This window comes from Mixophyes fleayi, chromosome 5, assembly GCF_038048845.1.
Source record: "Mixophyes fleayi isolate aMixFle1 chromosome 5, aMixFle1.hap1, whole genome shotgun sequence".
In the NCBI taxonomy this organism is placed as follows: Eukaryota; Metazoa; Chordata; class Amphibia; order Anura; family Limnodynastidae; genus Mixophyes; species Mixophyes fleayi.
In genome coordinates, this window is record NC_134406.1 from 267,401,622 (window position 1) to 267,414,586 (window position 12,965).

The 12,965-nt window shown below is 39.6% G+C and overlaps 1 protein-coding gene across 1 annotated transcript in view; it reads right to left on the reverse strand.

Moving 5' to 3' along the window:
* The window catches only part of MEOX2 (mesenchyme homeobox 2), an 82,421-nt gene continuing 69,456 nt past the window's right edge, over nucleotides 1-12,965 (reverse strand). Inside the window, exon 3 of the mRNA XM_075214067.1 lies at nucleotides 1-2,610. Coding sequence (XP_075070168.1) covers nucleotides 2,386-2,610 — 225 coding nt within the window. The 3' untranslated portion in view covers nucleotides 1-2,385. The remainder of the gene's footprint in view (nucleotides 2,611-12,965) is intronic.

Genomic DNA, 12,965 nt, shown 5'->3' on the forward strand with positions numbered 1-12,965 from the left:
GAACATTTTTACAAAGTACAAATAATGTTTTGCTTATCTTGTTCTTGGTAAGTGAGAATGAGTTTTGAATGCATACATATATATAATATATATACAAAGCCAAAGTACAGTCTTGGCTAGTCCATACTCATAAAAAATTCCAATGTGGTTTTCTTTGCGTAAACCAAAAACTTCATCGCCTGCAAACCAGGAGTACTAAGATAAGTCTACGGTTTCTAAATGGGGGACCCCACATTAAAAACGTAATGGAGCCCTTTTTCACATATTGATAGCACGCAAACAGAAGTAGATGGTGGATGCAAATTAATAAGGTAGCCCATTTTCGTGCAACCACCCCTCTGTATGTCCTGCCTCTCCTCTACCCATTTTACCACTACTTGCAGATGGGCAACGCTCTATATTTAAAGGCTGAAGCTCTGGTCGACTCATCCAGCAAAGCATTCAACAGAACCAGGTAAAAGCACTTGTTTCGGACTCAGCAGACTGAGTTCCATTGGCTGCCTTTATCTAAATAATGTGTTTTGACAGCCAGTAGAGGCCAGAGATCCCCCCCAGGACTCAAACATGGAGGTGCTGTTCAAAACTGGACCAACCCATTAAGTATAAAATGCAATATCATCATTACCATTGTCAAAATATTGTCACAAAGTTGACAAATGTTTGCAATTATTATTGCAATAGGTCATCATCATTATTGGAGTTCCTCGAACCCCATTGAAAAGTGCTCCTGAACTAGTTCATTAAATCTAGGCAAAAGTTTGAAAAATTGAGGGAAATTCTTCAACATTTGGAAGGCCGACCACAGTTCGAGTCTCTTCAATGTTCATTACTATCGTGTTTGACACCCATTAAGCAGGTCTGACATATGTGGAAGACATTTGTTAAATGTAGACACCTTCACTGTATGGCTATAGAACATTCAACAAATGTATTTATTTGCCATTTAAATTCCATTCCAGAATTCAGCCCGGTTTGACTGCATTTCAAACTTCGAGCATCTGTAATCTTCAGCCACCTGGTTGGATTCAAAAGTGCGTCAGGGACAAAAACCTTGCAGAAGATTGTCCTCTCTTTCGAAGGGAACAGTAGAAGTGATGTAAAGCTAATGCAGTGTCTTTATATAGGAGTACATGGCGGTAATGTTGTCATGAAATTAGGAAAATTGCAGGATGTATATTTACACAGCTAAAGTTGTATTTTTTTGTTTTTTGTATTTCTTCCATTTTTTTTTTTTTTAAACTGAATTTTTTGCACTGTATTTAAAAGACTATGGGGTACTTTTACAGACATGTAGTTTAATGAATGCATGAATTCTTCCTTTCAAGTTTCCCAAATCATGCAAAAAAAAAAAAGTGATTTCTTTACACGACTTTAAAAAAAGAAAAAAGGAGTACAATTATTTCTAAACTAAGGTATATCGGAGTGTAAACTTTTCTCACGGTAGGATTTTTACCATATCGTGCAATTCAGAATAATTGAACTGCAATGTATGTATCATTTTGCTATACTCTGCATCCTAATTATTTTGGCTGTCATGTTTTCTTCTAACCTACAGGTGGCAGTGTTGCTATTGCTGCCTGCGAGGATGGTTTGCTGGCAACAAGCAGCTCTTCAGAGATAGCAACATGCTAAAGAGGTCACAAAACACTACTATATATAGTTAATGACATCTATGTTTTCCAAATGAAATGAATTGCAATTTTAAAATCTATTAAATCCTTCATAACTTTTTTTTAAAGTTGCCTTTTGATGACCGTTGCACCATGTTATTAAATAAGACATTTGGAGGTAAACAAGTGTGGGATATGAGAAAATAAATGTATGAGCTTGAAAATTCACACCTTGAGAAAACTAGTTTTAAGACTACGGAAATATTTCTGTAAACAAAAGTGCAAGCTAAAGCGAAAATTACCTGCTCACAGTCATCGTGTTCATATTCTAAAGTATTGGAATGTTCCAAACCAATGTTATTCTCCGTCAGAGCCGGGACGAGGTTTTGTGGCACCGAAGATGCCAATCAGTGCCTTCTCTCTCCTATCTAACTACGAGGTTTTATGAGGAATCCATACAGAATTGGCGTGGATTCTAAACTGCAGAACAAATGCTTAAGAAGATACAGAGAAAGCTGACATGTGGACTTGTGCCCCTAAGCTTTGCTATACCCTAGGCAGATGCCTGCTTTGCCTATCCTCGTCCCGGTCCTGTTCTTCGTCATATTGACAACTCAAATGTAAGACTTTAGTGTAGTCATTAATGGAAATCGTCTTTAAAACAAACATCAGTTCCCGAGAATCTCTATGAAGCTTTGTTTGAGCCCAGTCTTTGCTATGACATTTATCTTTCCTGAGAACGAAACTGGTTTTGCAAGTCACTTTAATGTAGAAATCACAAGTGAGCGTGTTCAGAACTCTGATCGCTGTCACGGCTGTCGTCGTTGGCTAGCGAGTCGGCTGTGTGCTGTAGGTTCGCTGCCCCGATTCCGGAGAGCTCTGAAGGTAGCAGAGTCCCCTTTTTCACATTTACCAGTTCTTTCTCTCTCGCTGCCGCTCCCTGTTGTCCTCCTTTCACCCTCTTCCATTTCATCCTGCGATTTTGAAACCAGACTTTCACCTTTTGGAAAGAAAAAGAAAAGTGTAAGTTCATTAAATGCAAAATAATATTCATAAAATAAAACTGCAACACACACCACTTTCCTTTGCAACTTTCCTTTAGATAAATTGAAGCCATCATTTGTCTCTGACATTATAATTAATTTATTTTTTGCAAATGATAAACTGCGCAGCACAACAAAACTCCTTTCATTCTGTATGCTGGCTCTTAATTCTTAAATCTGTCCACGTTCAGTATGTAGAGATGGAGCATGTTTCTTTGAGAGATATTGGGTAGATTTATCAAACCTTCTAAACAGGAAGAATGGAGGTGTTGCCCGTCGGATTCCAAGCTATCATTTATCTAGTACAGTCAGGAAAATGACAGCTACAATCTAATTGGTTGCTATAGGCAACACCTCCACTTTTTCTTTATAGATAAAACTAACCCTTGGTGCAATTTGACTGCCATAGCAACCAATTACAAATTTGCTTTCATTTTCTAGAATGTCACAATGGATTCCAGCACGTTTTTGGCACAGTTACCCGTGCACCAGATAACAGTTGCTGGACTTTTTTATTTTTATTTTTTAATTAGCATAAATGGTTATTTATGTATCAATTAAAGCTCCATGGACTCTTATTAATGTGATACACCTCCACTGTGCCATAGCCATGCCTCCATCCCCATATATTGGGCGATATACCATAAGGTGGATGCATACACTATTTATTTTATTTTATTCAACTCAATGACAGAGTTGGAACTATCTTTTCTCTTCTCTTTAATGACTTGGAATTTCACATGGAGAAGACAATAATCCTTTCTGTAAGCCGCACCGCACCTATCACAGGTGAGTGTATAAAGTTATATTCTTTTATTTATTATCATCACAGAGTGTACAGGACAAGTTTATTTTGTAATTTTTCCAACATATGTGAAAATCGAGGAACTTTATATCAGAAGACATAGAGGGCTGATCCCACTACACAAGAACCAATACATCTCACCAGTTTCTTTACTAAGAAATGACACAACTTTTATTTTATCAATCCCTCTATTACGCAGCGTGCACTATATTCCATTTCTCTTTTCTTTTATGATCTATGGAGGATAAAGTGCATTTGGGAAGGCATCTTGCTGACAATAACTTTATTCTCACCACCCCAAAGGATGAATTTACATGTGACTTATACAATTCCCCACACAATTGTCTGTACAACACACACTATGGGCTAGATTTACTAAGCTGCGGGTTTGAAAAAGTGGGGATGTTGCCTATAGCAACCAATCAGATTCTAGCTGTCATTTTGTAGAAGGTACTAAATAAAAAGCTAGAGTCTGATTGGTTGCTATAGGCAACATCCCCACTTTTTCAAACCCGCAGCTTAGTAAATCTAGCCCAATGTTTATTTTTCACTTTCACATGTCCTAGTGCACTGGAGTACACATTTCTCTAGCGTAGGTCTCTGGATTCAGAGGGGGAGGATAATGGTCACTGCTAGGTAATGACAAATGAACCCTGAGTTGTCAGTAGTGAAATGACATGGTCGCCGAGACGGTTTCTCCACCATCTTTGGGTAATTCCTAGGTTATCTATTAGACAGTAATGGGGCCTCATGAAAAGTGAGGTGTTGTGGGCTGATTTAGGTCGGGTGACGTACGACTGGTCAACAGTGACTCTGGTTTGACATTGTAGTCTGTCAAATACAACTTTTGGGCATTACTTAAGGAGGGTGAAGAAACTTTAAATCATTGCTGCTAGCTGTTAGAGAAATAATCACTGGATAACAATTGTCACATTAAATCATTGCTGCTAGCTGTTAGTGAAATAATCGTTGGATACCAATTGTAACACTAAATCATTGCTGCTAGCTGTTAGTAAAATAATCGTTGGATACCAATTGTAACACTATGTTAGCCAGTGGCATTTTATGCAGATCTGCCAGTGTCATCAATGGAAACGTCTACACTAAATACCGGTAGACTGCAGAAAAGTAAAACAATTACACACAAACATATGACACAACCATTCTTTTGCCATTTCTCTGTAACTATAACGTTTCTCTTGAGCAAAAATCCAGTTCCCACTAGGCCTCATCACACCCAGTAAAGGGGTTTTAATAAAACCACTCCCTTCCCCATTATAGTACTTTGATGGGTGTCCCTCCACCATTCACTCGATTTAGCTGGGTGCTGGCATAAGGCTCGACCCTCTGTTGATCACCTTTAGTGCTGCTTGGCTCTCTTTGCTGCAAAAAAGATCTGATGTAGACTGCCCCCCCCCCCCAACCCAAATAAGCCCATCATATTAATAATATTTCTAAGAAAGTACAAGGTTTATTTAAAGTAGAAAATACCCTTAGTGCTCTGAAAGCAAAAATTGGGACCTCTACTCCCAAAGTATTGTGACGACATATGTTGCACTGTCCACTAGGAGGCAGAGCTCTCTGAACTGGTAGTTATGTAGAGCTACACGGTGGCTCAGTGGTTAGCACTTCTGCCTTACAGCTGAAGGACAAACTCACAGGAGTTTGTATGTTCTCCTCTTGTTTATGTGGGTTTACTCCCATACTAGTAGGTTATTTGGATGTTATTAAATTGACCTTAGACTCTCTCGGTCTGTGTGTATATTAGGGAATTTAGACTGTAAGCTCCAATGGGGCAGGAATTGATGTGAGTGAGTTCTCTGTACAGCGCTGCAGAATTGGTGGCGCTATAAAAATAAATAAATGATAATGATAACCCTCCCCTTATCTATTACTAGCTAGCCTAATTCACTGCTGAATCTCCCCTTGGTCCTATGATTGGTTGAGTGCAAAATCCACCATTAACCTCCAGAGTGCCACAGCTGAAGAGACACAGCTCAAATATAGACGAAGTGGAAGGAGCTAGGGTCCCAATAGGTAGACAACCTAAGCATCTACACATGAACAACACTGAGCACTGATGTGTGAAATACAAGGATTTTATTAAAACATCACTGAACCCTAAAAATTGAAATATTCACATATAAGCCATAGACATAATAGGTTCAATGTTAGACTGACATTCCACTGGGCTATGCTACAAAGTAAATACGTTATTATTACCACACATTATCACTGATAACTGCAATTCTTAATCTTTAGACAGCATATTGCAAATCAACAAGCTGGTTCACAATCTGCTGGCTCAAAGTGATGTAAGAAAAAGAAGCTCCACCCCCGGACATGGGAACCTCGCACAGGTACACAAAGCATTAGTCATAGTCAAGTATAGACACTTCATTTATTCCAAGCATGTTATTCAGCTCAGTGATACACAGCAATATTTTATATATATATATATATATATATATATATATATATATATATATATATATATACATACATTTATAGATAGATAGATATAGCTATAGCTATCTATCTATCTATCTATCTATCTATATATTATATACAAGTTAACCCGTGCATGATACTCATGCATTCTAGTCAAATCAAGCTACTTAAGATGTTAAAAAGGTTCTTGTCATGCATTTGGGCCTAGCCCAGGCCTCCTCAGGGGAAGAGCGTTACTTCCCGATGCAAGCAGCCTTTTTCATTTTTTCTCCATCACCTCATTCTTCATCTTCATCGCCACATCCTTCATCAAGCTACTTAAGGTGTTAAAAACTCCCCACTGTCACCCCTGGCAACCACCAACCACTCCCAACTGTCACTTCTCCTTCAAGAAATATATAGGCCAGTGTATAACTCTGCCCAGCAGGTGGCGCTGCAGCTTGGTTTTTTTTTCACACACGCCACTAGGCATTTATATAGTAGATATATATATATATATATATATATATATATATATATATACACACACACACACACACACACACACACACATACATACATATATGGGCCCCTTAGCCCCTTAATCTGAAGACCACACTTAAGAAGTTGCAAGTGAGATTTAAAATACTTGATAACAGTCAACAATTAAAAATAGAAGTGTAGCCCAGTTTATTAAACATAACAAAGGAGACAAAATTAACCATGTATAGTTTACTTACAATTTGGATACCCTAAACACTCTCTAATTCTATTTTTATGGACCTGAATATCCAAAAACGTCCATAACATCTGTACCCTCAATAAACATGACATTACTTGTATTACAGTGTTGCTGCAGTATAGACTACGTGACTCTTCCTAAAGCCTCCCTCTATCCTATCATGTTCTCCCTCCATTTTTTCTGCCCAGTTCACTATAAGTTCCACAAGTCAGATGATATATAGAAGCAGCACTGTTTGACAACGTTATTTATTTTGGATGCTATTTACAAACAGTACATTTTGCTTTTGGAATAAAAAATATTGTTGCAAAGAAGAATGTTGAGTCTACCATAATTGTTGCCATGGTAACAACTGCTGTAAGAGACACTCTGCACCCATAGTAACCCCTTTGCTACAGGTTATAGGACATGTATTGCAGCAATGACCTCTTCTGAGGTCACGTGATGCTCATCTTGTTACATTGTGTTCCCATAACAGAGAACTATAGCAACAGCCGTATCCAAAGTCACAAGTAACTCTTGTTACAGCAGATACACCAACTGTGATTGATGCCCAGTACTTGTTACACTAACTAGATATTAGAGCTGTCAAAATCCCTCTTGGACTCCTCCTGGCTACTTTTTCCGTCTTTCACTTTCACTCTACAACTCGTTACGCAGCTCCTGAATCCCTCCGAGGCCCCGGGGACTCGGAAGGAATTTACAGAACAGATTTAAAGTTTTATTTTTGCAATAATATGGTTGATAGATTTTATCCCATAGATTTTTACAAAGGTCAGAAAATGAAAGAGTACAATTGAATTTCTTATATTTATTAGTACTATGTATTGTAGCGTGTTTCAAGAAGAAGTCAAATCACTTTGGACATTCATCTCAAAATCTATGTATTAAATGCAAATGTTTAATTTTGGGCTGTAAATTTAACAGAAACCACTTGAGCGTGTGCTATGGAGAGGGATGTCCTCTTTGTGGCGACCAACCCGTTATTTTTACCTCCCCCCTAGATAGAAAATAGCGATCACCCAGTTATTTTTAGCTCAGAGTTGACGTGGCTGTATGATTGGATGCTGCCACAAGTGTTAAATTAATATTGTTCTTAGGGAAGGTGAGTTAGGTTTTTCCGCAGTCATGCGTGCCACCTTGCTCGCTAGTAAAGATGGCGCTCTGGGGCACCATTAAAACAAAACCCCTCTCTGGGTGTTTTGCACCAGTTCCAAGCTGTTGGAAATTGGGCCTCATTCTATATGTTGCAATGAGGTGATTTATTGTACTCTCCAACCGTGGCAGAGATGTTCATCTAAAGGCGCGTTTTGCCCAATGGAAGAAAAAGCTTCAGTCGCACAAAAGTGACATGAAATAAACACACTTCCAATGTCCCCTCACTGTCCTGACATAAACTAGGCTACGCCAAGTAGTAATTCAGGACAAGAAACATTATATTTACTGACGGGATTCTAAAAAGAAAAGACAAATCAGGCACGAATAAGTATAATAAGAGTCTTCACTTGACCACTGCCTGACAGAGATTGTTAAGTTATTCGTATCCATATGTTTGTATTATTAAATGTAGTTATGTTTTTGTAGCCTTGTTGTGTTTTTTATTCTGTCCTATTCATTATAAGATATATACATATTATATTGGTATATAGATTGACATTTCTATATTGTTTGTTTTTCTATTGCAGCTTTCTATGATGTACGGCAACTCTCATATTTATGACCTGAGATTTTATACTACTATAAAATACAATTATACAATTTGGGGATAATATCGTAGGGCCTGAGTGATTAAAGAAAGTAAGGCAAAAAAAGGAATAAATATTCTCCAGGGACAAACCATGTTACAATGCAAGGGGTGCAAATTAACCTACCAGTATGTTTTCGGAGTGTGGGAGGAAACCGGAGCACCTGGAGGAAACCCACGCAAACATTTATTATAAGACAAACATACAAACTCCTCACAGCACTGTGGCCATGGTCGGGAATTGAACTCATGACCACAGTGCTGTGAGGCAGAAGTGCTAACCACTAAGCCACCGTGCAGCCTGATAAGTTAAATACTGGCTGTTTTTTCAGGTAGCACACAAATGCTTGATAGCTTTATTTTTACACTAAAATGTCAAGTTGATCTAGGACATAACCTCTCAACTATAAATCTGCAATCACATTTTAAATGTACCTCCCCCTCCAATGCAACATGGTTTTGCCCAGGTGCAAAGTTACTCCAATTGTATGCTTTGCTCTCCTTAATCAAACAGGCCCTTAGTGTAGTTTAGTGCCTAGCAATTTTTCCGTGTGTTGGTATATGCCAGGGATGGCTAACCTGTGACACACCAGGTGTTGTGAAACTACAAGCCCCAGCATGCTTTGCCAGCTATCAGCTAGTTATCTACTGGCAAAGCATGCTGGGACTTGTAGTTTCACAACACCTAGAGTGTCACAGGTTAGCCATCACTGGTATGTGCTCTACCCCTGGTATAAGATATGAACTGATAATGATGACGATCAGCTGAGATGCGTCCGACTTAACATACTATGTAGAATGTGTCTTTATTTCGGATGCAATTTATACCTTGTAGACTGAAATTGTGTCCAACCGTACATGAGGCCCTGAATGTTCTATAAATCTGATTTAGGTCACAAAAGCGAGAGTCACATGTTTTGCACATAGGTAAACGTCCTTGTTTCATATCTCCCAACATGTCTGTCCCTGGCAGCGGGACAGGGGGCGTGGCCTATGTGCAAACGGGGCGTGGTCATGACACAAAATGGGCGTGGTCACCCCAGGGAGGGCTTTAAAGAGCTAGATTGCCCATTACATACCTCCCTTACACCAACATTCCCACCAGTGGTACAAACATGTCCCTGGGTGGGACAGACCCCTAAAATAGGAACTGTCCCTCTGAAATCGGGATAGGTGGTAGATATGTTGTTTTAAATCAGTAATTGTTACTTGTGTATCACATTCAGAATCATGACAGTTGGCGTCTTACATGTAGATTTAGAAAAAATATTTACATTTGTTGTGTACGTTACGTTGAACATTTAATACAGCGTATCACAAAAATCTTTTTTGTCTGTGCAGTTCTATTCTCAATGGATTTCTACCCTCTGTATCCAGCTATGTTTGGAAATCCCAGTAGCAAAATGGAATATTACCTTCATAGCGTGAGTAAATGTAAATGAAATGCGAGATATTAATTGCAGGAGAGATGGTATTAAAAAGCACTTGTAAATAAGCTTTAGAAGTGATTGATAGATTGATCTATCAGCTGCATCTGTTCCCCAAAATAACCCCCTCTCCCTTACTTGGCGTATGTTGGTTTACCCTCCTGTCTACAAAGTGATGATTAAGCTGTGTGGCTGCAGAATATGACTATATTGCCTAGCACGCACTGGAGTATATATTTATGGATCTCTATTTTTATCCTTCAATCACAAATCATATTGCGATCCTCTCCTGAAACCCTCCCCAAAGACAGCATGGTAATAGCGTGTAATCAATACATGTGTGTGTGTGTGTTGGATTAATGCCACATGTCAAAATCTAGGTATGACAAGTATGTATATTTTATAAGAGATACAATATACTTCAAGGGTTTTGTCACTTGAAATCAGTCTTGTACTTTCCATTAAAGTTATTTGGGGATTTTACGGTGGGCCGCCCGTCATAACGTGCACAAGAAAACTTGGAAGAAAAGTGAATTTGCTTTTAAAGGGACAGTTCACCTTCATACAACTTTAATTCACTGGTTTGTATGCGCTCTACTGCATCTTTTACTAAATGCAAGTTGCATCTTCTTCTTTTTATTTAGACCATTGTGCCTGTCACAGAGAAATGTATTAGTTGCCCTTTGATGCAGAGATCAGATCTGTTTTGCACATCCACAGAGCAGCTTTGTGTCGTATCCAAGGGCCGCAAAATTAAACAACTGCGCTCTCGAAATTTGAAAGGGATTATAGACACACCTTAAAAATGTTGCCGTTATCTATGTATGGTATGGTTGTATGTGATTGTATAAAATGTTTAAAGTATGCAAGTCAGCTACTCACGGCAGATGCAACAGGTTTGTGGTTGGAACCGATTTTGTATAGAAAATGTGAATTTCCAATTTATTATATATTTGTATACGAGTAGGGTAATGCAGCTGTCGCATTTAATGCTAACACTGTCAGGGGCAAACGCAGGATATGTAGAGGGGGTTTTCCACACCACGCCGCTAGTAGGTGTGGCCAGCATGCATGGTGGAGTGGCTATTATTTTAGACAGTGCTTGGCTGCTCTCCAACTCTTCCTATCACCATAATATATATGGGCAATGTTGCGTGGACTAGTGTTAGGTGCCTGCAGCTCTCCCTTTTCAAGCAGAGCCGTGTGAAGCGGGGCAGGGTCCAGCCACCTCAATTATACAGTGCCCCAGGCTTAGAGGGGGATTCCAGGCACTATTAACCTCCCCCCCTCGGTTTGCCTATGACCTTGAAGCTCCAAGTCTACGCTATCGTGGGACTTGTGTATACACATATGTACGCCTGACATACTTCTGTGTTTTGAGTCAGACATATCTTCACATAAGTGCGACTTTTGTTAACATAATTTGTAGGCCTACATTTGGAGAGCAAAATGGATCAAACGCTGACAGTGTCCAGTACTTAGTGAGTGGGGAGGTTGAATATTGGCAGCCTCTTCAATAAATGAGTACAAACAAGAATAAAGACAAGTACAGACTTAAAGGTTAAAATAAAATGTACGTCCCACCATGCTCTCTCTCTCTTCTCTGCAGCAGGTTGCCATGTTTACAGGGAGGGGCTTCTTTAACAAAGCAGACACAGAGTGACTAACAGCTTGGCAGATTTGTTCTACAGAAGTGCACTGATAAGTTGATTCTAGCGGTGAGCGATATTTTTAAAACTATATTCGCCCCATTCTGGCTGTGGAATTTAGCCTTCTGTGTTTCGTATGGAATTATCCCAATTATTTCTGTTCCACCCAGAATTTCCAGTCTTACTCCAAACACACTGCAGAGCAAAATGAATTGTCACAATTGTGGCCCCAACTTAGGGGAATGTACACAACCTGGGCACAAGAAAAGTTTGTTAACGTTCCCTGTTAGGCTTTGATATAAACCAGTTGATATAATATTCCTTCTCTCGTACGAATGAAAGAAGCAAACATAAAACTGTGCCACAAAATCCTATAATATAGGCACAATCAATGAAGAAAGCACCTATCAGATTCAGAGGTGAATTCACAACCAACCAATCAGAAGGGGCTGCCTCATGCTGGCAAACATCATCATCATCATCATCATCATTATCAGTGTGTATTAGCTCCTGCCCTCTAGTAAGTGCCAACGACCGGGTATATCGGTGTCTCCGTGCTGGTCTGTCTCAGCCACATTTGTGGGAACTCACTGTACTTGGCCTCTATTGACTCATCTCTGCCCCATTCCGCCTCTACGGGCGAAAAGAGGTGCAATTGTCAGGCGCGCCCAGCTCCGCATGGCGGCCAGCTGGCCTAGCGCTCCCGGCTCAGCTCCGCTCGCACCTAACCGAGAGGGGCCTACAGACGGTAAAACACTTTGTTGGTTTTACTGAGTAATATATTTTAAAGCAAGTATCTGTTTAAGAAAATAATAAATAGTTGTAAAACATCCATGGCTAGAAATAGTATAGAGACAGTATTCTATCCCTATAAATATATATATGAGGCCTGATTCATGTTCGGGCGTCCGTCCGTCTGCGTAGCATAACATAGAAACATAGAAACATAGAATTTGACTGCAGATAAGAACCGCTTGGCCCATCTATTCTGCCCATATTTTAACATATACTAACCTCAAGCCCTATTTGATCCTTAGTTCTATGTAAGGATATTCTTATGTCTATCCCAAGCACATTTATACTGCTCTACTCTATTATCCTCTACCACCTCTGATGGGAGTCTATTCCACGTACCCACTACCCTTTCTGTGAAGTAGTTTTTCCTCACATTTCCTCTGAACCTACTTCCCCCCAGTGTCAGTACATGTCCTCGTGTTCTAATACTTCTCTTCCCTCCAGTGTCAGTACATGTCCTCGTGTTCTAATACTTCTCTTCCCCCCAGTGTCAGTACATGTCCTTGTGTTCTAATACTTCTCTTCCCCCCAGTGTCAGTACATGTCCTCGTGTTCTAATACTTCTCTTCCCCCCCAGTGTCAGTACATGTCCTCGTGTTCTAATACTTCTCTTCCCCCCAGTGTCAGTACATGTCCTCGTGTTCTAATACTTCTCTTCCTTTGTAGAATGTTTCCCTCCTGCACCTTGTTATAACCCTGGATATATATGAAAGTTTCTAT